The 27253-nt window shown below is 39.6% G+C and overlaps 1 protein-coding gene across 1 annotated transcript in view; it reads right to left on the bottom strand.

Moving 5' to 3' along the window:
- Positions 1–27253, bottom strand: part of Rbm33 (RNA binding motif protein 33) — a 98184-nt gene that overhangs the window by 21907 nt on the left and 49024 nt on the right. Inside the window, exons 10-15 of the mRNA XM_048785398.1 lie at positions 24506–24564; positions 12568–12965; positions 10861–10955; positions 10205–10674; positions 8259–8543; positions 4461–5117 (exon numbers count right to left, since the gene is read on the bottom strand). Coding sequence (XP_048641355.1) covers positions 4461–5117; positions 8259–8543; positions 10205–10674; positions 10861–10955; positions 12568–12965; positions 24506–24564 — 1964 coding nt within the window. The remainder of the gene's footprint in view (positions 1–4460; positions 5118–8258; positions 8544–10204; positions 10675–10860; positions 10956–12567; positions 12966–24505; positions 24565–27253) is intronic.

Here is a 27253-nt window from a genome sequence, read left to right on the forward strand (position 1 = left end):
GGAGGGCACATTAAATTTTATAAGCAGTATTTGCTGACATCTGACATAAGCAGCATCAATTTGTTCCTTTTGTAATCTCACCTATCAAATCCAGAAAGTAAAATGGGAAGAAGAAAAAAAAAATTCATATAAACAGTGCAGGATTAGTTTCATAGCAAAAGGTCTCTTTCACTTTCTAAATCCTGCAATAATTTCTACTCCAAGTTTTAAATGGGATACTTGACCTGGTGTGATTCATATGCTCATCACCTCCTTCCTTGGGATGGTTGAATCAGCATGCAGGAGGAAGCCCTAGCCAGCAGCACCCACAGTCGGGGTGGCTCACTAATCATCAGGTCCTTCTTTCTGCACATCCTGCTCCAGTCAGTCACTACCAATTGGAGGGCATGGGCAAGCAAAATGGAACCTAATCACCAGCCTGGTTCCAGAAGCCTCCATCAACAATCTTCTAAGCCCTACTGCTTCACATTTACCAAAAACAAAACACCATCCTCAGACAGAAATGAGTGACACTATAAAAGAATGAGCAGGTAGAATAGGGAACTCTTTGGAATAAAGCCAGGGGCTGGAGAGCCACAGTGAAACTGAAGCTAGAGGCTTAGCCCTGCCACTGAGCTATATGGCCCTGAGCTGGTGATGTGACCTCCCTCAGACCCAGCTTTCTCGCCTATGGAACAGGAATGAACCTCTACCTCATAGATGTTGAGAGTACATGCTCAACATTAGATAGAAAGCAGCCACTGCTCCCATCCAGCTTGAAACCCCCGATTTCTACAAGTATTCTAAAAAGAAAACAATTTGTAAGTGCCTCTACCTGCAGGAAGCTTTCATGTATCAACTCCTCACAGCACCTTTATCAATCCCACTGGAGTCAGAAATGAAGTTCAGAGAAAAGAAAGAACTGTTCAGGGTCTCAAAGGAAGCAAAGAAAGACAACCATCCAAACATGAGTCTTTCTGCACCCAAAGCCATGTTGCTTTTATGTATCACATATCTAGGCTCAGGGGTCAATTCATGGTCTTCAAGGAGGAGTGTTCCAAGCTCGGTACCCTATGAAAATAGATCTCAGAAAGGCCAACACCAAGTATGATGCCAGCCCCTGCAGACATCATCATGACCATGCAGAGACACCAAGAAGTCATTTCTAGGAAACTCCTCTAAAGATGTTCCCTACGTCCAGAATGCAGAAAGCCGAACAAAGAGGACCCATATAAAAGATTAGAAATCATGTTATGACAGGGTGAATCAAAATCACCTTAAAGATGACATACCTAACAAAGGACAGGAATACAAGCCCACTTCTTAAGACTCAGGTCCTTCCACCTTTCAAAAGCTCAGTTTAATAAACCCAAAGATAAATGGTTTGATTCTGAAAATTAGATAGGGAAATAAAAGAGAACTCTGTTTTGATTCACAATTGCTTCACAGGCATAAGGACTATGAGAAGCCTAATTAAGTTGTAAGATATTTCCAACTGAGCAATGTAGGAAGAATGGCAAAAAAATTCTGCTTTCACAAACACACATGAGCAATCCCGTGATATACTCAGACTGTGGTCATCCACGGGGGACAAGCTCTGGATGGCATCAGTCACATAGTCTCCTAACTGAGCTCAAGGAGGACTACGAGCAGGAGACTGATAACCAGAGAGAGACATTTTGTTAAATTCATTAGTGATGAAAAAGGTGAAGGAAACCCTTCAGGCTAGGGAAAAAGAGTAAATAAAACTGACTCTGGGGTACCTCTCTAGGAAACCTTATACACAAGATCCACAGCATAAGGAAAAGAAGTTAAGGGCTCATAACCAAACACGAGGGGTACACAGATCAACAAGAAAAGCTGCCATTAGCTAGCAGGGCATCCATAAGTCAAACCTGACAGCACTCATCTGTTTCCTTTTTTCACAGCCTGAAAAAACACACAATTAGCAACTAACCACAATTATGAATACATTCTCTTAAGAATGGTTCCCACCAACTTCCAAAAGGAAAAAACCAACCCAATAGCAGCATCACTAGGGAAATGCTATTCGTCCTAGTTCAGAGAGATACAAGCAAGAGACACATCTGATCAGCCAAAAGTTGCCAACGTAATATACTGAAAGAGCTGTTGGAACTAATCCTGAGGCTCGAACATGTCTGTAATTAACTAGCCATTTACAAACTGGAGAGGCAAATGAACAGTTATTCCCAAGTACTGGTTTGGCAGATAGCTATTTTCATGGAAAATTCTTTTGTTTTCCCCACTTATATAACATTAAATAGCATGGGGGCTGGGGTTGAGCATGCATGAGGCACTGAGTTCGATCCTCAGCACCACATAAAAATAAAATAAAGATATCATGTCCCCCCTAAAACTAAAAAATAAGTATTAAAAAAATTAGGTAGCATGATTTTGGAAAAAGATCTGATATAAAAAAATTTTTAACACCGCAGAAAAAGCAAAAATTTCAGTAGATAAAATTTCATGAAAGGTAGTATTTAAAAGCTTGTTTAAAAGCTGCTGAAGGGGGGCTGGGGATGTGGCTCAAGCGGTAGCGCGCTCGCCTGGCATGCGTGCGGCCCGGGTTCGATCCTCAGCACCACATACAAACAAAGATGTTGTGTCCGCCAAATACTAACAAATAAATATTAAAAAAAAAAAAAAAAAAAAAAGCTGCTGAAGGTATAAAACTGACCCTCCTCCATTGCCATCCACTGAGACAGAGGGTGCAAGCAGCCCTTTCCACCTGCTGCCGTGACAGGGCACTGGCCGGTGTGGGAAGGCCTGTTCCCAGCAGCAGCCATGCCTCCACTCAGGTCTGCAATCCAAGAATGACGAGACTCTGATCAACACAGCAGTCTCATAAACAAGGCTCATATCTGAAAGGCCAAGCCTCTGCGGAAAGCAGCAGGCGCTTGGGTTCACATCTAGAGACAACTTCATATAGTAAAACAATATGATGTAACATCTTCTGATTATCAACATTTTGAATCCCGATAAATAGAGGTGAGAAAAAACAGACTCAAATAAAGCAAAATCTGGTTTCCTTATTGCATATTCTACATCCGAAATCTCTAACATATTAGTCTATAAAATTTTTCTTATAGCACATGGGTAAAAGTCGTATTTTTATTTGACAAACCTAGAAATAAAAGCACTGAAATTAATTAACTGGCCAACTAGTGAAGTGATCTGTTCCGGAGCCCAGGCCACTCCCAAGTGTAATGCCAAGCTGTGCGTTCCTTCACATTCCTAGGCAGCACCTTCCCCCAGAGCATCAGTTAGAGATGATTTTCCCTCCCAATGTGCATATTTTGCACTTTTAATACAGTGATTACCAGTGGGTTCACTCTAAAAGCTTGTTTACAGCCTTCCCATTTTTTCCTCAATGTGTATCAGCACTGTAGAGTACAACTTCTACATGGACCACAGAATTTGCTAAATTCGCCGTAATTAAAGCCACAGGTGCAAGTTTTCTACTACGTGAGGATCATGTGGCAGAATAAAAAAGCAGGAACTCTATTCATCACCTGTTTCCTGGGGAACCTTCTATAACGAGAATCTATCTTCAGTAGCTCATTACTTCAAAGAGCTGAAATTATCCAAACTGCAGTAAAACTGCAATTCCTGTGCCTTACTGAAAATGATCTGAAATGGACACTGTTCAAAAGTAAAAGAAAGAGCAGGGGATGTAGCTTGAGTGGTAGAGTGCTTGCCTAGCACCCACGAGGCATTGTTTGTGACCCCCAGTACTGCAAATAAATAAACAATTAAATAAAGCAAGGGCATGCTCTACTTTTGAAAGCACATGGTAAGAACATACATGATTAATTTAGAACTATAACTACTTTAAAAAAGAAGTATGGAGAAAGCCAGGCAGAGTGGTACAAGCCTGTAATCCCAGAGCCTGGGGGTGCAGGAGGATCACAAATTTGAGGCCAGTCTCAGCAATTTGGCAAGACCCTGCCTAAAAAACAGGGATAGGGGAAAATGTGTCTTGAAAATAGAAAAACAGGTATGAATGTCAGTCCAATGGTGCTTAAAAGTGGACAAGTACACATGCTGGTTGCCCTCTCCACCCACAGCTGCTCACTGAAGCTCAAGCTACACACAGCCAAGCATTTGCTTTGTGTAAAGGAAATTTTATTTCACAACAAACTTGATGCATCAAGTTTGTTCAATTTGTTATCACAAATTTATAACAATTTGTTATCACAAATTATCTACAAAAAGAAGCTAAACCTAAGAAATGTGTAATTGTGGGATGCCACCCTGGTCTTCATTAAATTGACTCAAGAGATAATTTAAACAATTCAAATGGGTCCCAGATAGAAGCAGTATTTAAACAATTCTTAAGCCAACTTCCAGTGGTAAAGGCTGGTCTATATGATTCCAACAGTGGCAATTTTTATCTCTGAAAATCATGACCTTATAGAAGAAACAGATTCAAAAGCATCTGTAAAACTCTGTCAACTTACCCCTCCTGACAATTTAATCACCCTGACCTTGGAGCTGACATGTGGCCCGTCTCCACCACCTCCACTGTTGGTCCGGTGCATGACAGTCCTCTTCACGCCAGGCTTCATGTCCTGAGGCCGGCCCTGGAGGGACGCTGGGCGAGCTGCCTGTGGAGGGGGTGTGGGCTCCTCCACCTCCACAGGTTTGACCTGGACCACCTTGTGCAGAGGCTGCATCTGACTCTGAGGTACTGCTTTGGCGGGCCTCACGTGTTTCAGTGGTTTCATCTGCTGTCCTTGATACTGCATGTTAGCACCAGATGGTACAAAGTTTGATGTTTTAGGCTGAGCATTTGAAATGGTGACATCCTGGTTTTTAACAAGAAGTCTGTTTTTCACATTCTGCCTGCCCTGTGCACCTGGAAAAGGTAGCAGCGGGTTACCATTAGTGGGAGAGGGTGCAGCCGCCTGCTCCTCTTGCTCCACAGGGGCTTGCGGGGCATAGAGCTGCTGCTGTTGCTGCTGCTGCTGTGCAAGTCTTTCCAGCAACTCCTTCTTCCTGGCACCAGCCTGCTGCTGCCGACGTAACTCCTTTTGTTTCAGAATTTCTTCCCTTAGGCGTTTCTGCTCCTCTATCTTTAAGCGATATAACCTTGTTTCTTCATCTTCATCAGGAAACTAAAATGGAAATACCCAGAGTTTACTCTTCTGTATAAAGCAAGGCAACCATCCCATCTATTTCAACTAAGAAGATGCATTTTCCGAAAATCTTTCAATTTAGTGTGTGAAAGAAGGCATTCAAAATCTGCTTAAAGACTAAGTATAATTCCCTCCTCTGGGGAGGGCGGGGGGGGAAATTACACAGCTAAAGCTAATTTGGAAAATCTTATCAGAATATTAAAAACTGAAATAATGTGAATTTCCACTCATTTACAAGTTTGAAACCAATTAAACTATTCATTTAAGATATCAAAATATGTTTTGAATGGGAATGGCAACAGGAGGGAGGCCCTGCCATCACCCGGTTTTATCTGGCTCTTCCCTGACAAACCAACAAAAGGTGGGGTGTAAATGACCTGAAAGGACCTGATTAGAACTATTGATTTTTCGTACAGAATTTTCAGCCTGATCTCAAACTCATTTGTCACAGAATAATTGGTTATAATGAACAGCACAAGTCAATCTCTCTGACCTTGAACTCATGCACCCTCCTCAGAATCAAAATGTCGCCAATTGCAGTATTGGAATATTAATGGTATATAAGGAATCCCTTAAATATGCCAACCTGAAACCATTCCGAAAGCCTATCAAAAAAATCGTTTGAAAAAGTCCAGTAACTTTCATAAATGGCATTCAATGAGGAAAGCCTACAAAAAGTTAAGCATTTTACAAACCTAATGGTATTCTATAAAAACTACCCATTCCCACAGATCCTTTATAAAAAGAGTCCTAGTGTTCAATCTATCTGGGATCCCCCTATTATCAAGCTCATCTACCCTGAATAAACCTGAAGGATCAGGAAAGTAAAAACAAGAATGCAGAGGAGTTGGCTAGTGCCTTGGAGCCTCATGCAGGGCACGTTCCCTCAAAGGCAATTCTGACAGCTGGGTTTTCTCATCTCAAAGTAAGTCTAGGACAGATTTTAAACAGGAAATGAGGGTCAGTAAGGGTCTGCTACCAGGTAGGCACGCAGAGCAAGAAGTAACGCCAGGGGAAGCCAGAAAGCCAGGTGAAGAGCAGAGGGTGCAGGCAGCAAACGAGGAGGGAACTATAGACACACTGACAGGACCCCAATGCACCGTTCAGAACACAGGGAAATTACTACTCATTAGCGTATGTCCCCACACAATCAAGAGTCACAGGCCGTGTTCAGGAATACAGACAGCAGGACTTGAGAAAGACTTCCATCGACAATCATCCTTCATTGTATCATCATTAACTGGGAGTACAAAATAATACACCACATTTGGCTAAGCAAAGACAATATTTCTTCTAAAAAGTAAAAATAGAATGTATAGTCCCGGTGAGGTACACAGAATATTAAAATAACAAATTAGGACATTCAGCTTATACCATGGTGACCTGTAAGTTCCAAGTCACTTCCACAAATGATGTGTTTAAAAGCAACCACAGAGGGCTGGGGTTGTGGCTCAGTGGTAGAGTGCTCATCTGTCATATGTGAGGCCCTGGGTTCGATCCTCAGCACTACATATAAATAAATAAAAATAAAGGTATTGTGTCCACCTACAACTAAAAAAGAAATATTAAAAAAACTAAAAATGTAACTACAGAACTCTTGAGCCCTCTACCTCACCCAATGTGCACAAAAGGAGCACACAGCAGGGGGCTGGTAGCGGTGTGTCCAGAAGGTCCCTTTCTCATGTCATGCAGACACTGTCACTGTACAAGAAAAGAAGCATGTGTGTGGTTTTATTTTTCAGAACCAAATCAGTGCACAAATACCAGCCAGGAACCAGCTACGTAAATTAAAGGCACTATCAAAATTTTGGGAAAGAATTCTTTATAAACCACTCCAATCCTGCTTGTTAATCTACAATAATTTTTATATATTAATTATAACACCAAGAGTCACCCTAGATCTAATTAGAGCTTATTAAACAGTAACTCAATATTTTGACTTTTCACTTACAATTCTGGTTTGGCAACGTTACAACTGCTAGAGGAATTATTGGAAGAAAATTTGATAGAAAAAAAATTAACTAATTAAAAGATAAAACCAGTGCCAGTTGGTTTTTATAAAATTTTAAGAAATCATAACTTACCTAAATTTTTACCTAAGGAAAACAGTTTATGCCATCATTACTATAGTAGAGGTAATTAATCCACCATGCTACTTCATTACATTCTTCATAAATGTGATTAATACTGATAAAACTTCCATGTTTTTGTCTCTTACCAAGTCCTAGGTGCATACTCTGGCTTGTTTTATCCTCATTTAACAGGGAAGAAAGTTGAGGCGTATGGGAAGTGAGGACCTCAAATTACAAGTCATGTAAAATACTGACCTGCATTTACTATTTATACTTACAACCTCCTATACCTGTTTTAAAATTATCAACTACACGTGTTAACTATATTCTAAATAAACCAAACTCCTCCGACTCTTGAAGATCAATAGTACAAGTGGTCCTATCTAGGATAGAATGTGAAACTGAAAAAAGCCACCCAAACCTAACAGTGCACGTCAAGGGGCAGCAGGCTGTGCTGGGCCCACAGTCCAAACCTGGTCCTGACCTGGTTTTCTAAGGAATGTTTTTCTGGAACACAGGCACATCCACTCTTTGGAGAACTGTTTTTAAACTGCCTTTGTGCTGAAATGGCAGAGTTGAGTAATGATGACAGTGTGTACTATACAGCCTAAAATATTTATAGAATATTTGTGCACTTTAAAGAAAACACTGGTGAGCCCTAGTATAAGTTGACTCTATATAATCAATGACAAATGTACAAATACAAGAAGTCTAATATTGTAAGCCAGGGAGAATAAAAGTGTTTCTTCTCTGAACATGCTAGTAGGCTTCAAAGAAGGATCCAGCAGGCAGAGGACAAGAAGCTGGGAAGATTTTGTGACTAACACTCTGGATGAGTGAATGAGCTGATTACACAGCTTCCTCTTTGACCAAGTATTTTTTTTTTAATATTTATTTTTTAGTTGTAGGTGGATACTATACCTTTATTTCACTTTTATGTGGTGATGAGGATTGAACCCAGTGCCTCATGCATGCCAGGTGAGCATTCTACTTCTGAGCCACAACCCCAGCCCTGACCAAGTATTTTTTAATAAGGAAAATGTCCCACCTCTGTTTCTGGTTTTGCTTCTTCCTTAGTTTGAGCCACAGGGCTCACTGGCTTGACTTTTGCTTCTGTCTTCGCCTGTGAGTTCCTGGAAGCCACCACAGCCCTTGCGGGTGGGGACGTGCTGATCGGCTTCACCTGAGCTGCAGGCGTGGAGGAACAGCGACTACTACTCATTTCTATTACGTGTGATGGCGCGATGGGTAACTCGCGCAAATTACTGTTTCTGGGAGCAGTGGGCTGCATCTGCTGCATGGGCCGCTTGGTTAAATTTTGAGATGCTGCATTCTATCGCAAGAAGAAACAGACTTTGATTACAACTGGAAATGTGGCTGAAGGACACAAAAAGGCACATGACTCAGTGCAAACATGACAGGGCATCCTCATCGGTAACAGGCATCTCTTCTGGCCAGTTATTTTCCCCCATGCACGAAGGCAGCTCAGCCTCTGATGCCAAGGGCTCACACTGCCCAAGGCAGCCTACGTGCCCACAGACTAACAGCCTCCTGCTTAGTGTAGAAACCACACCAAGTGATGTGGCTTACAGCTTCAGTATGGAGGGCCAGCATTTTCAACACAACTCTTTCAAGCACTTTGTCTGCCTCAAGTAATCCTCAAGGAAACCATTTCTACTAAGTCACCAAAATGTAATGTGGAACAGGGAAGGAATCAAGTATTTAGTCAAAGTCCTTGACAAAGAAATGTGTGGGAGTTTCCCACAAATGAATATAAGTTCCCTGAAGGCAGAGATCTGTCTCTTCTGTTCATCACTGTATTCCCAGGAACCTGAGAAGTCCCTGGTGGCAGGATAGTTACAACATTTTTCCTGAATTCATTTACTTATCTGTTTACAGCCCAAAGAGGCAATCTATGCATCAAAATTAAGTCACTGATCAAGGTAAAATGACCAACACCCAAAAGTATTTTCTAAAGTTATATGCCTTTTAATTAACATCTATTACCACAGAAATACCTAGATACAGAAGATGCTGAAGCCAATATTAAAATCTACTAAGTCCCAAGTTTTCAAATCTGCAAATATTTCAATGATACAGGTATATTAAAATAGGTTGAAAACCATAACCATAGAGGTCACCACTAAGAACAGAACTGCAGAGAGTCCTAGAAATAAGACACCAGGACAATAGATCAGACATCCTTTATAGATAATTAAGCCACCCTATAAATAGGACACTGAGCAAACATTACATAAAATACAAAGAAGTGACTTCCATGATCTCTTCAACAATTACTTTTGGTCAAATGAAGGGTTACATTATAATTTTTTGACAGTGTCTTGTCGGTTTCCCATGACGTGGCTGGTTTACATGCCGCCGTCCAGGCAGAGCACTCACATGGGTATGCAGGATGCAACAGGCTTTGTCCCAGTGTCCTATTTATAGGACAGCTCTTTTCCACCACTGATAATATGAAATGCAGTGCCTTCTTAGAAAAATGACAATCTAGTTCTAAAAAATATTTAGTGAGAACTTTTCTTCTATTACTTACCAGTTACATACGTATGATTTTACTTAGAAGTGACTTTTGCAATAAAGTTCATGCCATTCTCAAAATAAATTTTAAAATATTTTTCAATCATTCGTCTATTACTTATCTCAAAAAAAATAGATGCCTAAAAACAATTATTTCAAAGTTACCGTAAGTGGTGCATCTATTGCTCAATTTGTGTTTTCATAACTGTCCCACATCTGGGACGATGGGACAAAAATCAGTTAACACACTCATTAAGGTGTATAAAAGGGATAAGTCATTAATTTCTGTATTCAAGAAAACAATTTCCTAAGTGTTCACTTCAGAAAAATGTATGACATACTTGTTAATTTAAATCAGAACTGGTAAATAACCTAACTCAACAATTATGCCTCTTGAGTTCTCAAAGTCAAAAAATACCCTAGGAGGCCTCAGTGAAGACGCCATTGGATACTCACGTGCCGCAGCCCCTGGCGTGGGGGACACTGCATCCGGCTGCTGCTGGGTTGAGGCTGAGCAGTCTGCACATGGGGCCTGAACTGAGGCTGAGACATGGGCATCAGAGGAGGCGGAGGGGCAGGAAGGTGGTGGTGATGCTGGTGCTGCTGCGGCTGGTGCTGTGGCTGGTGCTGGGGAGGCGGCTGGTGAGGAGGCTGGAGCTGGGGCTGGAGCGGGGGCTGGTGCTGGGGCTGGTGCTGATGGTGCTGGGGCTGGTGCTGATGGTGCTGGGGCTGTTGCTGGGGCTGCTGCTGCTGGGGCTGGGGCTGATGAGGAGGCGGCAATGGAGGATGCAATGGCCCCTTCCAGTTCAAGACAAGGAGAAACAGCAATTCACAAACAGATAAACGAGCTACACCCAATTCAACTGTCCTCTTAAAAATCCCGTCTTGAGAAACAAACTTTACATGGTGCCAAGGCTTTACTTTGGCTTTGTTGGGAAGGTAATGCTATCTTCTAAGTGCAATAATGATCAACAGCTGCTATCGTAACAGCTAAATGTACTTTTGCCCTAAATCCTTTCTACCAAGAATTCCAAGAATTTATGTGAAGGAAATAACTAAGGATGCAAGCAAACACAGAACCTCCAATATGATACTAAAGTTCTGAAACCAACAGAAGCGGGCAAAATCAGCATCAGTGTAAAAGGCAGCTTTGTGCACCAAGGTCACGTGCAGTAGTGAAAGACGATTCACTGAAGTGCAATGGGAGCTGGGAGGAAAGCACAGGGATGAGGACACACTGCTTCAAAAAAACTGAAAAAAAAAAAAAAAACAAAACAAAAAACGTGTATGTATACATGAAAATGTTCATGACGCCAGGTGCAACGGGCCCACACCTGTAATCCCAGCAACTCACGAGGCTGAGGCAAAGATCGCAAGTTCAAGGCCAGCCTGTGCAACTTAGAGAAACCCTATCTCAAAATAAAATATAAAAAGGACTGGGGTGTAGCTCAGAGGCAGAGTACCCTTTGGGTTCAACACTCAGTACCAGAAAAAAAAAAAAAAAAAAAAAATTTCCTTTACTCAAACTTATCTATATTCTAATATTTCTGCAATAGAGAAGAATTAATTATATTTTTTCATTAAAATAAAAATTTAAAAACCACCTCAACCTCTGTTAACACCTTAGATAACAATCACTTTCCTCTTGGCTTAGACACATATCCTCTGTTTCTGGTTTTGCTTCTTCCTTAGTTTGAGCCACAGGGCTCACTGGCTTGACTTTTGCTTCTGTCTTCGCCTGTGAGTTCCTGGAAGCCACCACAGCCCTTGCGGGTGGGGACGTGCTGATCGGCTTCACCTGAGCTGCAGGCGTGGAGGAACAGCGACTACTACTCATTTCTATTACGTGTGATGGCGCGATGGGTAACTCGCGCAAATTACTGTTTCTGGGAGCAGTGGGCTGCATCTGCTGCATGGGCCGCTTGGTTAAATTTTGAGATGCTGCATTCTATCGCAAGAAGAAACAGACTTTGATTACAACTGGAAATGTGGCTGAAGGACACAAAAAGGCACATGACTCAGTGCAAACATGACAGGGCATCCTCATCGGTAACAGGCATCTCTTCTGGCCAGTTATTTTCCCCCATGCACGAAGGCAGCTCAGCCTCTGATGCCAAGGGCTCACACTGCCCAAGGCAGCCTACGTGCCCACAGACTAACAGCCTCCTGCTTAGTGTAGAAACCACACCAAGTGATGTGGCTTACAGCTTCAGTATGGAGGGCCAGCATTTTCAACACAACTCTTTCAAGCACTTTGTCTGCCTCAAGTAATCCTCAAGGAAACCATTTCTACTAAGTCACCAAAATGTAATGTGGAACAGGGAAGGAATCAAGTATTTAGTCAAAGTCCTTGACAAAGAAATGTGTGGGAGTTTCCCACAAATGAATATAAGTTCCCTGAAGGCAGAGATCTGTCTCTTCTGTTCATCACTGTATTCCCAGGAACCTGAGAAGTCCCTGGTGGCAGGATAGTTACAACATTTTTCCTGAATTCATTTACTTATCTGTTTACAGCCCAAAGAGGCAATCTATGCATCAAAATTAAGTCACTGATCAAGGTAAAATGACCAACACCCAAAAGTATTTTCTAAAGTTATATGCCTTTTAATTAANGGTGGTGGTGGGGTACTGGGGATTGAACTCAGGGGCACTCGACCACTGATCCACATCCCCGGCCCTATTTCGTATTTTATTTAGAGACAGGGTCTCACTGAGTTGTTCAGTACCTCACTTTTGCTGAGGCTGACTTTGAACTCGCAAGCCTCCCCCTTCAGCCTCCCAAGCCACTGGGGTTAAAGGCGTGAACCACGGCACCTGGCTAGCTTTTGTTTCTTATTGCTGGATTGCTTTGTGGGTCGTTTTCTATGAACACTTTCCTTCTTTGAGTGAGATTTTCACATTTCAGATACCCAATACGGTCTGATTGTAACGTTTGAAATGGCAGGCACAGCTGCCACAGCTTAAAGGCCTGTGGCTCTAACAACCGCCCACTAGGGGTGAAGGTTGGTTTTAATAGTGACTGTTCAATTGCATCATCAATGACGCCTCCATCATGTCCCAGCGCCAACCAGCACTCCTGTGTACCTCCCAAGAAGAAAGGGTCTCGCTCCTGGGGTGGGGGTGGAGCTCTCCACTGGTCCTGGAGAGGAAGTCGTGGGGGCTGGCTGAAACTGTTGGGAACAGGTCCAGGTGTGTGCTGTGGGAATTCCGGAGGGCCCTAAAGAAAACAATGAGGAAAAAGTGAAAGACAGAAAAACATCCTGTAATCTTCGGAAATGTATACAGTTCCAAGCTTTCCTTTGGAACTGACAACTAATTTATCTCCAGGGGTCAGCCTGCTTCTGTGTGTGTATATGTGTGTGTGTATGTAGGCATACAGAAGTATCAATACACACACACACATATATATAAATGACATGTTACAAAGTAAGTGATTCTACTATAATGCAACAGTCAGAAATGAAAACTGGGTGCAATGGCCACGCCTATAATCCCAGATACTTGGGAGGCTGAGGCAGGAGGATTGCAAGTTCAAGCACAGTCTCCACAATATAGCAAAACCCCGTCTCAAATTATAAAAAAAACAAAAAGGGCTGGGAATGTGTGGTTCAGTGCTAAAGCACCCCTGGGTTTAATCCCCAATACAAAAAAAAAAAAAAAAAGGCATCAAAAAACTAATTCAAGATTTTAATATTATTATAGCACTACAGAATATTATTTTTCAGCTTACTGAAATTCATGCAATTATTGACCTTCTTTCCCATTAATCCAAAAGACTAAATGTCTACTTTGGACATTCATGACATTTATCTTCTCAAAGATGCTATTTTCTGCTATCTATTTAACACAACCGTAAGCGACAGTTATGAAGCTGCTTTACTTCAGAAAAAGAAAAGAAATTCAATTTGTACCATAACAAAAGTCCACAGTCTCTAATATAACAGAAAAACATGCATGTTAAGAAGTCAAATTATAACAACAGAAAGTATTATGCAATCAGATTCCTTTGGATAAAAAATTCAAACAAGTTCTTACAGATTAACATTTTCAATAACTACATGCTACCACAGAAAGAGACAAAGCAAAAGTACTTAATATTTCTTAACTTTTAGAAACCATGCTTCCTTCTCATGAATTTAAAAATCAAATGCCTTGTCTGCCACTTACTACCGACAAAATTAATGGTTCCCCATGTCCTAGGTGTGTAACAGAGGACATAACTCTTTCAGATGCCACACCCCTCCCACCCCCTTAAAAGCCTGCCTGACCCTACTCAACCTGAGGCACTGCAAGAACATGCAGCAACAACCATACACTCCCAGATGACTGCCAGCTAACTAAGAAGTCGGGGTTAGAACAAAATTATGACATCTTAATGAAACCACAAATATTAGAAACTTATTTATTTATTTTTGGTACTGGGGATTGAACCCAGGGGTGCTTAACCATGAGCCACATCCCCGTCTCTTTATTTTTTGAGACAGAGCCTCACTAAGTTGTTTAGGGCCTCACTAACCTGCTGAGGCTAACCTCGAACTTGAGATCCTCCTGCCTCAGCCTCCCAAGTCACTAGGATTATAGGCAAGTGACACTGTGCTTAAAAGAAGGGGAAGAGAAAGGTCCAAAGCTCAAATTCTTGCAGCTTTTTTTTTTTACTACTTTAGGTGACGTGGAGGAAACCCTCACTGTGCCAAAGTCTAAACTGGGGCATAACTTCTCACTCTAAGGTACTACCTAACAACAAATCTTAGGAGGAACGGGAGGCTAGAAAGTGGAAATACATATCAAAAAACACACACTAAAATGTTTTTTTACCAGTAATAAATGCATGCATTTTACCATAATATTAATTTTAGACTTCACTGCTAATGATGCTTTAGTTCAACATTCTTTAATATTTCCACTTAGATAAGATGCTAGAAAAAGTGTTCCTAACAACATGGGTTTATCAAGCAGTTACATATTCAATATGCATGAAGAGTTTCAATGGATCTGGCTACTTTTTTTCATGGACAAATTCTTACCTTCCATTTAAAAATATTTTCACTTTTAATGTGAAATCAATGGTATGCATGTGCTCCTATCTACCAAAACCAATACTGCACTTCATAGGAACTTAAATGTTCTATGTATGAAATACAGCAGGAGTACTCCGTCTTTACTTTTGCATTTCAACATTATTCTGAGCATCCCTAATTCAAAATTCAGAAACTTTTTTGATATTTAAAACTCTTTGAGCCATCAACACTCAACTTTACAGATTTCAGAACAATTTCAGATTTCAAATTTTTGCACTGGGGATGCTCAATGAACAAAGTCCACAATAAATATTCCAAAATCTGAAAAACTGAAATTTAAAACACTCTGGTTCCAACCATCTCAGATAAGAGATCCTCATCTGCACAAACACTTCTAAACGTGTTTTAACATAATCTTCAGAACTTTCTGGATGACAACAAATCAGCAATCAAAGGTTCTGTGTTATTTAAAAAATATGATTAAATGTTGTTTCTTGGTGTGACACAGAGTGACCTCTGGATTGTGGAGAGGTTTGCTGATTGCACTGCCTCCAATACAAACAAACAACTGTGGCCCTGAGTAAAAACTCTCTTCTGTGAAACAGACTGTTCTCTTAAATTGTGTGCATGTATGCTCGACTAGATTTCTTTCCAGGAAGGGAGCAAAAGTGAGGCTTCAAACAGATAAATACAACAGAAACAAATATGATTCACCAAAACAATTTCTGTTGGGAAATGGGAAACGCACAGAGCTGCTAGAAAGGCAGCACCCAGCCAGACAGAAGCCAGTCTCTGTTAAAGGAGTCCCTGTTATGAGTGAAGGACACACTGTTAACACACTTTTAAAATCAGAGGAATTTAAATGAAAAACATGTTTTTATGAAGTTTTAGCTTTAAAACTGGAAAACTAGCACCTATCCAAAATCACACGAAAAAACATTTCCAACCTTTAAAGTGTCATGATAAACAACTACTCTCTTCCAACCATCTCCCAGGACCACAAGTCCTAATAGTCATGAGCTGGGGCCAGTGAGCCACGGGAACAGCTTCTCTCCCCACTGTCGAGCAGTCCTCAGAGAAGCAGCACCCATCAACCAGGACAGCCTTTGCAGCAGCTAGTGATGCAGCTCTGACACCTTGAAGGGTTTAGAGTTAAAAGTGACCAGTCCAAGGTCTACCATCAATGAATGACAGCTCAGGACAAGACCTTGTACTTTCAGACTCTTTTCAGTGCTCTGCTGATACAGTGAGTCTTCAAGTAATGCCACAGAACCCAGTTTCTGAAGCCAATGTCCACCACAAAGAGCATCTCCTGACGGGATCCCTGCCTCCTTTAGCAATATCTTACATGCCACAGGTGGTAAAGAACAATAAATCATACAAATTTCTTCTAGCAAATGCAAAATTAATTTTAAGACTGTTAGTTGTGACTACTTCATTTAACAGAACTTTTTAATACTAATGCCATTCTACCTTTTGAAATAAAATACTTCAATCCTTTCAAATAATTCGCTTTTCTTTATATCCCTTTAAAACGCCAAGGTAAGGAATTATCACTCTCCCCCATATAATTCTTAAGCAGACCATACTTCCCTTTTCTGCATCTCTTGTTAATTACATGATGCTATCTATATTAATCCTATTCAGGAAGAACTGATAACTTCAGTTACAAAAATAAAGAGGAAACTTTGCATAAATTGCTCGGCACAAAGTTAATCATACAAAGCCAAGAATATAAAGGCTCTAACAGCTATGATGTGACTTATCAGCTTCCCTAAAAGGGTCAGTCTGTATATTTTAATACGACTAATTAAATACCTTAACAATGTCATTGAAACTTCATGAATCTCAATAAATTACAACCTTCCTCTATGTTTTCATTTATTAAGCTCACTTAAAATGCAAAGAACTACGTAAGAAATCAATTGACACTTAAGAAGACCTCTCAGTTAATTCTGATTAAATGGGTTAAATGTGAAGAATAAAGACCACTAGTGACCCCTCACATAATTAAAATTACAACCCTCTATCACAATATGTTAATCCTCTTATCTCAGCATTCTCCATAATTTTTTTTTCTTTTGGGTTGTGCCTGGTTTAAATACCTACATTCATTTTCCTGGAAGATAATTTCATCTTTAGAGACACACACTTAATGTTTTGAAGAAGGACATATCCAATGCCAAGTACCAGATTTCATGTGGCGGGCGGGGGAGTGGGTGGATGGGGACCTCATGATTTAAATACATGAAGACAATGTTACTGGTTGAAACAGGAGACCAGAGCACTCACTACAAGTCAAGAAGCTTTTCTGTAGTACAAAATATCACTTCTGCCAAAGCTACTAAAGATCACCCACATTCCTTCACAAAATTCGAAGCCCTACATTCCTATAATGTCCCAACATGCTCCTCACAACAGGCCCACTTAGCAGATCTCCCACATGGCGTGAGTGTTAGTCAGTCTGATCCAGTTTCTTGATTTTTTCCCTTAGTTTATTGAAGTTCATTTTAGTACTCAGGCAGAGGGTACAGCATAAAAGAGAGCCTTGGTTCCAACTCTATCCCCTGGAATTATATGAACCGAAGCAATCAGTTTTCCTATGACTCAGCTTCTCAATCTGTGAAATGGGTAAAATAACAACCACTCTGCTTCATAAGGCTGCTGAACACAAGCCCTGCACAACATCTGAAACACAGTGGTCACTCCATCATCTTTACATGTATCATGGATCTTCACTGATACATGGTTCAGGAAACCTGCTTCTGTATAGTCAAAACAAGGAATCCATTTACAAAGCAAAGCAGTACTATCAGCAGACCAACTTAAAGCAGAGTTTAAGATTCCCCTCTGTGAACACAAGACTCTCAGTCCCACTCCTAGGCACTGACAATGTCCCTCACAATGTTCTAGTAAATGGACACCCATATACTAGAATAGCAACACGCAAATGTCAATTATTGAAGGAATGCAAAAAAAAAAAAGAAAAAAGAAAAAAAAAAGGGTCTCAGGTGCTTATACTCCAGAAGAGGAGCCAGGCCGAGAAAAACATACTGTAAGACTCCACTCCTACCACAGAACTGCAGGAACAGACGCATTCAAGGGTTGTTAGGGTCTGTGGAAGACCAGCATGGACTCTTGGGGTGGTGGGTCTGTCTTCTATCCTCACTGTGGCAATCACAAAACTGTAAGCAACGGTTGGAACTCACAGACCAGATCAGATCACTAAAAGGACTGCTAAGTGAAAAAAATTCTGATCTTCTGGGAGAAATGCCTTTTTGATACTTTCAAGGACCTGTTTCAAAGTTTAATTTAAATAATACATCTAATCAGATTTATGGGTCTTCAAAAACTCCCAGGAAAACAAATGTTAAAACAAAATTTTAAAAGGGGTGTGTTCTGTAGGATATAATATGAAAAACTGACCATAGAGATCTCCTTGGCACAGGAAGAAGGATTTCAAAACTCTGTGTTACTGTCCCACATTCACAGATGGAATTCTTAAATTGCAGATGGCCATCTACATGGCACTGTATGACCAAAGAGGATTTATGGAGATGTTGCTGTCAACTTAATAGTTTCACTTACTGAAAAGTGAACAAAATAATTTAACACATACCTTTTTACAGAGTAGCTCAATGATTCCAACAGTTTTCCACAAGAAAACAGTTCTGTAAGACTTGGATGGGTCTTCTCTGGCCTCCAGTGTGGCCTTTAGTCAGTCCTATCTCCACCCAACACATACAATGTGAGCTGACAGCAGCAAGTCAAAGTAAAGGGTTACTGAATTTGATCAACCACCTTCTTTAATAGCTGTTACCACAGTGTTTAGCTGTTCCTGTTACTGCTGCAGATGGAAATTCATTGATATGATTAAATTTGATGGTATGATAATGTATGGTAATCATGATTAATCAGAAACCCACAAGCAAGTGGAGGATGTTGGGTATTATGTCACCTGCATTTTAAACTGCATTCTTTCTTTGCAAGCCTGACAACATTTGACAGCTGGAAGGATCTCCCACCACATTCTGCTACTACTCAATAGATTTGATAAGAAAAAATGCCCATCATTCCTCCCCTATCTTAAGTGCTAATAATTACAAGGCACTGCAGGCATGTTGTAGAAACAGCAAGAATTCAAAGAAAGACTTTCTTTCCTGGATAGAACAAAGTCTGGATGCTCATCTGCAAGGCCTATCAACAGAAAAAAAATTTGATTTGATGCAGCAGTCTCATCAGACATGATTTGCATGAAATGGCGTTTAAGGCACATCCAGCGAGCGTCAGTCACCACCACCTGATACCACACGCCACAGTGCAGCCCAACTCCTGTCGATGCTGCATCAACAGAGCAAAGGCATAGGCCAACCTCATCTGCTGGGTCCATCTGAGTAATAATGTAATAACTAAGAAGACTAATTCAATTTTAAAAGCACAGTAGTCTTTTAAACACAATTTTCATTTTTAGTTTTAACTAAGAGCACTAAGAAATTATTTAATGCCAAACTACTTGGTATTTAACTGGCTAACAAAAATATCATTTATCCAATCAAAGGACTGATTTGGTTTTAAAATACCCTAGAGATAAGGACCTTTAAAATGTGGATAACTTGTGATTTGTCCACAAAAAACAGCAATTGCACTGAAACAGAAAGAAAAAGAAAGAAAGAAAAAAAAACTAGACTGGCAAAATCTCAAAGCAACACTTTAAAATATTCCAACAACTGACATTTTAGTCACTTTAAGTGAGCAAACTTTAAAAACAACATCTCTTTGAGGACAAACACACGACTGGAAAACACACAAATACGAAAAGGACTTATTCTTCATATCAATGACAAAATATCAGGGACAGCCCTTGAGAAAGAAAACAAATTAGAGTTCTAATGTGTAAAACAAAAAGCATTCAGAATGAAAAACAACCTGACTGTGATTAAGGTAGACTAGCTACCCCATTCCTTCTTCCCTATAAAACAAAAACAAATGGTATGTGAAATTACGTTCAGAGGTCCTGACATGAACACAAAGAGTAGCCTGGTGGGTGGTGGAAACCAGACAGAAAGACTAGCCATGGCAAGGAACCAAAAAGGAGGGCCTGTGAACCCTGTGCTGCCACTAACAATAATTTTATATCAGGAAGATTAAAATTCAGGTATGAATCAAATGAGAATCAAAACTGATGGGGTTATCAATTGAGATATAATTTATATTTGCAAAAGAGATTTTAGCTGATTTGAAAAAAAATGGCCATTGGAAATAAAAGGTAAGAAAGAGTTCAGAGTTCAGCACTAATGGCTGAATCTGTAACTAAAACTAAGTACACGAATGTAATTATTAGCGGGAAGCCTAAATTACGAAGTGTCTCGCAGCATTCCCCCATGTGCCAAGAGCTAAAGCAATGTCTTACAAAATGATAAAAAATAAGGGTCCTTTTCTTTTTTTTTTTTTAATTTTTTTTTTTAATATTTATTTTTTAGTTTTCCGCGGACACAAATCTTTGTATGTGGTGCTGAGGATTGAACCCGGGCCGCACGCATGCCAGGTGAGCGCGCTACCGCTTGAGCCACATCCCCAGCCCCAAGGGTCCTTTTCTTATGACATGTCACTTTGACATTCAAAAAACTTTGTTTTAGAAATCGTTTATTCAATTCAATAACATTCATAACAAGAAATAAAACTTTATTTCACTACATCAAGCACAGCCTAGAATACCTATTTTGGCCAAAGATTTGAATTTAAAACAATATAATAAAAATAATATTATTTTAACATGTTAAGTAATTGCATGAAAAAGTGTTTGATATTAGGTTACCTACAGTTCTCTATCACTGTTAATTAAAAAACTGGAGGCATGGGCTGGAGGTATAGCTCAGTGGCAAAGGGCTTGCCTAGCATGTGCAGGGCCTGAGTTCCATCTCAGTGTGGGGTTTGGGGTAGATCTGGAGGCAATGTCACTTAAGAAAATGTGTAGACATATTAGTTATAAACCAAGTATATCTAATATTTTCACATGATTGACTTTCAAGCAAGTAAAGTCTAGCACTGCTGGGGAAAAGAAGGAACATCTTAGCACAAGTGCCAGATTCTCCCTCTAAGACCCTTTAAGATTTGGAAATCTATGGCTGGGCACAGTGGCCATGCCTGCAATCCCAGCTACTCTGGAGGCTGAGACAGGAGAATGAAAAAAATCAAGGCCAGCATGGGCACCTCACTGAGATCCTACCTCAAAATAAAAAAAGCTGAGGATGTGGGTCAGTGGTATGGAGACCCTGTGCTTCCATCCCTATACACAAGAAAAGAAATCTAGTGCTACTTCTGCCTATGGTCTGCTCTTTCTCTCTTTATTCATGGGGATAGAAAGCTGGATTCTTGTTGAAGTCAGTATGCAGGATGTAGCTCTACTGTGCAAATTCACTATGTGTCCTCGAAAACAACAAGTAAGAAATATAGATTATAATACATAATTTCTATGCGGAGCTTCTAATAAATAACAAGATAATAAATAGCAAGATAACTCAATATTAAATGCCTGTGCACATTTACCCAACAACTCTCTGTTCACACCTTCTGGGCTAAAGGCACTTGGCAAAGCCTGCACCGCTGAGTAGAGGAAGACTGGGACTCTGTTCAGAAGTTTATCTACAGACAATCTCAGAAACAGGAGTAAATTCACACCTCTAACGATAGGAAGAACCCTATGTGTGGTCTGTGTGAAATTTTGCAGCACAGCAGCTGTCCTCAGAGCAGCGAGTTAGTTTGAAGGGGCTAAGCTGGGAAGACAACATCACAATGAATCTTCTCTTGCTTAACCGCCAACTTCTTAAAAACTGGCATAAAATATGAAAAATCGTGGTATATATGTATATTAAGAATTGTAATGAAAAAAAAAGAATACATGTATAATGAAATAATTTGGTGTGAACATACTTTATATACAGAATTACGAAAAACTGTGCTGTAAATGAGTAATAATGAGTGTAATGCATTCCACTATTGTCATGCATGTAAAAAATAAATAGATAGATAAATAGATAAATTAATTAAAGACTGGCACAAAGACTTCTGAATTCAAATCCATTTTATGTAGGGGAAGAAAAAAAGCTATGCAAGGAAATTAACAGAGTCAAACAGACTCTATGATGACTTTCACGTTAGGCTTCCCAACTTGAATGTTTTATCTATTTATGTATGTGTTCCTACAGTCATTTTATATAGCAAAACTCCGTGTAGTGAGTATTGACTGGACCTCTCTCTACTATAGAGATACTACAGAGAAGGACCAGGACAGAGCCTACAGAGTGCGTGGCCAGCAGGAAGTCTCCCCAGTGGGCTTTGTTAAGCCACAGGACTGTCTTCACTATTTCAATAACTTTACTCAAATGAAGATTAGTTTAAGATATGTTAGGCTCCGTTTAATTATGTTTGCCTTATTTCATAGTTTAGGGAATAGCACTATGCAGAGCACTTGGCATAAAGTAGAACCTTGTTAAATGTTTACAAAAATCAAATCTACATTCACAGCAACTAAATTTAAAGGTGGGGGGAAGGTTACCCAACAAAGATCTGGCTGAAGTAAAATGACAGGAAGCAAACTAGAGTTTGTTCTCCATCTCAAACGGTGCTTTGATGGGGACTTTTATAAAACACTGTACCTCTACTGTATTTTTTGAACAGCCTCCACATTTGGTCATTTTCTCCAAAGGAGAATGATTATAGACGTCAAGCACTGCATTTTCCACAGCACAAGTTCCAGAAACTTTAGCATTAAGATCTAGCAGACAGGGCTTAAAAGACAGGTGCAACCCGAACCAAAAAGTGGTGAACACTGAACATTTCCTCAAATTATGTACACAGCTAATTTCTAGCCCATGTATGTCCTAACACCACAGACTCTCCACCTCAAAAACAAAAACTCAACACCTTGCAGGAACTTCTACAATCACAGGCAATTCAACAATATTTACCATCTTCAGAGTACTCTTAACCTAAAAATAAGTTCAATTAGTTATAAAAATTCTACTATATTATTCTCCTGTAACAGTCTCGTAGTATTAAGTTTTTTTTCCTTAAAGTATCAGATATAGTTCTTTTTACACAACTGAAAAATAGAAGTCAATTAAAATTACAAATAACTTCTAATTTTATATTGAACAAACTTATATGAAAATATCAATTACAAATACTGCTTCAATGTCTATTTCTTAAAACTACAATTGCTTTTTTACATCACATTTTATCCTTTTATTGCAAATAAAAGATGAAAACAAGTCTAATAATCATCTGAATGTAGAGGTTCACAATCCTAAAAAAAGGTAAATAATGCTTAAAAATGTTGATGCTTTATAGTAACTAGCAGATAAACTACTTCATCTGAAGAAGTATAACTAAGGACTAAAATCACACATTATCCTTGGGTAATGTCATTAATAAAACTTAGCTACTGTGGGCACAGTGGCACACACCTATAATACCAGCAGCTTGGGAGGCTGAGGCAGGAGGATGGCGAGTTCAAAGCCGGCCTCAGCAACAGTGAGGCGCTAAACAACTCAATGAGACTCTGTCTCTAAATAAAATACAAAATAGGACTGGGGAGGTGGCTCAGTGGTCAAGCACCACTGGATTCAATCCCTGGTACCAAAAGATAAAAAAAAAAAAAAAAAAAAAAAATTTAGCTATTTAAACAACTGCTTTGAATGATCCATACTCAAATAATTTTTGAAAAGAACAAATTTTTAGAGTTTGATAAGTATTCTAAAGAAAAAAAACAGCTAACTATAGGAATGAGAACAGTAAGAAGCAGCTTCAGAAATCACAGAATTCATACACAATGACTACAAATCAAGACAGCTTCTAACAAATACACGGAACCTTAAATCTAGTACTACGTTAAATTTAAATAATCACCTGATTAAATATGCAGGTTCTTCATTTAAACTTGTTTGGTAAATGACACATATAAATGCATCAAAGCCAAACAGGCCATTATATTGACATTTCCTGAAAATCAAACTGCTTAGCCTAAATAAAACTCTGGTTTACACACAAAAGACTTGAAAATTGTATCATCTGGTTTATTTTTTTCTCCCACAGTTTTTAAAAAGAACATGTATTTGCTGGTTTAATAAAATCAGGAATGACCTACAAATCAAGCCAAAAATTCAAATGAAGTAAAATGTATATATTTAAATTAATATGACCAATTAATAGACTTTTTTCTACTTACAGACAGAATCATGGAAAGTACAGAAAAAGTGTACGTGCACCTCTGTACATGCAAGAAAGAATATGAATACGCTTTGTTTTAAACATACTTTAAAATGCAAATATTTAGTTAAAAATATAAGATGAAGAGCTCAAGACTTTGGCATTGCTTCTGAAAAACAAGGAAATCTCATTTTTATTCCCTAGAATTGGGCACACTTATCCCATACACGCCTTGTGCCCACAACACATAAAGCCAAGGACCTTTCCTTCCCACTTAACATAGAGCAATAACAAACCAGAATTCATATTCTTTAAGGCAAAAGGAATCCCACTGATGATCCCAATTCAACAATTTTACAGTTAAACAAAATTAACTCCATAAAAAAAAAAAAATTGACCTTAAGCTTTTAACAAACATTTTCCACTACAGAGATTCCTGTCAATATTTACCAATCCTTGCATGTGTGGTATTAATATCTTTAGTGAATGTGTGCTCTTCCCCATCAGAGCAGAAGGAGCAGCTGCTACTCACTGGGAATCGCTGGGGTCCCACAGCAGGCCTCGGCTGGCTCGGTACTGGCAGCAAGGGCACTGCAAGGAAACAAATCCCATTACAACCATGGCTCTGGCATCCAGGCCCACTGGAAAAGGAAGACATCCTATGCAGATGAATATACGTAGTATATGCTATGTGTACTGCACATGTTATAATCCATTAGGTTTACGTGTAAAGTAAGAACTTGGTACTTTTCACAACTCCGTAAAAGGAGAAGGGAGAAACAATAGCTCACAATAACACAAGCCAAAGCTTAAATGGGAATAGTGAATTACTATTTGGAACTAAAATATTTTTCAATAAAAGAAGAGAGTGTTCCTCTAAAATACAAAACCTAATTTGTTTTCCACATCCCTACCCAGGTAATCCAGGGTATCCATTCCAGTCTATTTTCTACCACAATCACATATGCATTTAAATCTGGATCCACTAGAATCAGGGAAGAGATGAAGGGAGGGAGAAAATAAGGCAGGCAGGAAGAGGGAAACAGAATACCCTGGAAACTGGAAAAAATGGTCACACTCTCACAAAAAAACATCAAATAATCTATTCTGCCAGGACTTCTTTTTTTTTTTTTTTAAAAAAAAACAGGCAGAACAGTCAATCTGCCAGAAAGACAAGGATTCAAATCACTTTTAAGGAAGACATCTCATGGTAGGAAAGGAGTGAGATTTAGATTCAGACCTTGAGGCTACATGAGATGTGGTAAGCTCTTTAAAGTGTCTCATGCACTATACTGATCTTAGTTTTGAAAGGCTCACTACTTCACAAACAAATCATACTGTGTTTCATCTCAAAGTGCTGCAGGCCTCTCCCAGAAGCCCTTAGATGATCAGGCACTATGAAATAAACTGAGTCCCCTCTACTCTACCCTAACTTCATATGCTGAAGTCCAGTACCTCTAAGGTGATGCATCTGAAGTAAAGTCTTAGGCAAAATGAGGTATTTATGGTGGGCTTTAATCCAACCTGCCCACTGCCCTTGTAGGAAGGGGAAATTTAGCAACAAACATGTACACGCCTAGGGAGAGGCATGTGTGGACATAGGGAAAAGATAGCCACCCACAAGCCCAGGGAGGCCTCTGAGGAACCAGCCTGCCCACACCTTCCCCTGGGACATCCTGTCTACAGAATGAGAGGGAGTAAATTTGTACTGGTTTAAGCTCCCAGGATGTGGTACATGTTAGGGTGACCCTAGCAAACTAACACACATCAGATAAAGCTGGATACAGCATACTTCTAATTGAAGTTGTTTCTGGCAAATAAAGAAATACAGAAACAAGACACCTTAAGAACTGATTGAAGTTACTTTTAAATAAAGAGCTAGGATAAACTATTTTTTATTTACCATGATTACTCAAGAAATTCTGCACATTATCATACTTGCACAGGTTGAATTTAAACTGATAATGTGTATAGAATGTGTTACTGCTTGACCAAATGCAAAAATGTGACCCACAGGAACTGATTTTAGAAAACATAAAAATGGCAAAAGTTCTTTCGTATCTTGAAAGTCTAACCCAATCAATGGGAAATGAAAAAGGAGAGCAGATCAATCTGTAAGACTTTATGTAAAAGAGGATGCAGATCCCCAATTCTATACAGTTGATATACATGGATTATGTAGTACTGTATAAAGGATCAGAATAAACAAAGAAAAAACTAGAATGCCTCTGACCGCAGGAGAAGAGGGAATAACAAGTCTGTTAGCCAATACAAGGACACATTTAAATTAAGTACTAAACATAAAACACCCAGCTCTACCACAAGTCTACCACAGTACACTTTTGTACACCTTGAATTTGAATGTCAGTTCTCAAAAATAATTTCAGTACAATGATGTGGTAAAAATACCAAGCTTCTTTAACTGGAGGAACGAGAAGAAGTAAAGATGAAATCTCCAGGAAGAAATCTGATTATAAGCAACAAGATCTTACACAGAAGTCTCTGATGAGCTGGTAATTTTTACAAAGCATCAGCATTTTTCTTTTATTAAAGAGAAAAAATGAGAGAAGAAAAAAGAGAGCAACTGAGAAGAGGTGTGAGAGAAACAGGGCAGGCTCTTGGCCCAGTGTGGAGGGAAGCCTGGTCAGAAGGTTCAGGGTCTATAAACCATCCTCACTGGAGCCTCGCAGTCCCCACTGTGAGAAGAGAACTCAAAACTTGCAATATTTCAGTCTAGGCAAATCTATTATCCCATGTATTTAATGCACTTACTAAGTTTTTAATTCATATAGTAAGTATAATAGTGAAAACTGGGCAAACAAATTAAACTTCCATCAAAATTGGTTAAATAATAATATAATGGGGCACTCTTCATCCTCAAAGAGAAGATAGGTGTCATCAAGAAAGAATATTTTAAAAGATTTTTAATGTATTTTTGCCTGCATAAAGCTCTGAGAATGCTGGTTTGGTGTGTTTGTGTATGTGTATACACACATATTGATGCTCAGCACTGTGGACTTCTGCTTAAATTCAGCGGCTCTCTGCTGAATGAAACACTACTTCTAGTGTCCCCACCTATACCCAAAAGGCATTTTACCTTTCCCCCAGTCAGTGTAACTTGAAGATCAAAGGTACAGTAAAGACAAGGAACATGTGGCACAAGCTCTGGAATTTGTGGTGAACCGTCTAGGAGTTCAGCGCAGACCTTACACGCCCACTCTGACTCACAGGAGAGCTTCCAGGTGCTATACCTGCACTCTGCACTCCAGGACCAGGCCAT

Source organism: Marmota marmota, unplaced genomic scaffold, assembly GCF_001458135.2.
Source record: "Marmota marmota marmota unplaced genomic scaffold, marMar, whole genome shotgun sequence".
Taxonomy (NCBI): Eukaryota; Metazoa; Chordata; class Mammalia; order Rodentia; family Sciuridae; genus Marmota; species Marmota marmota.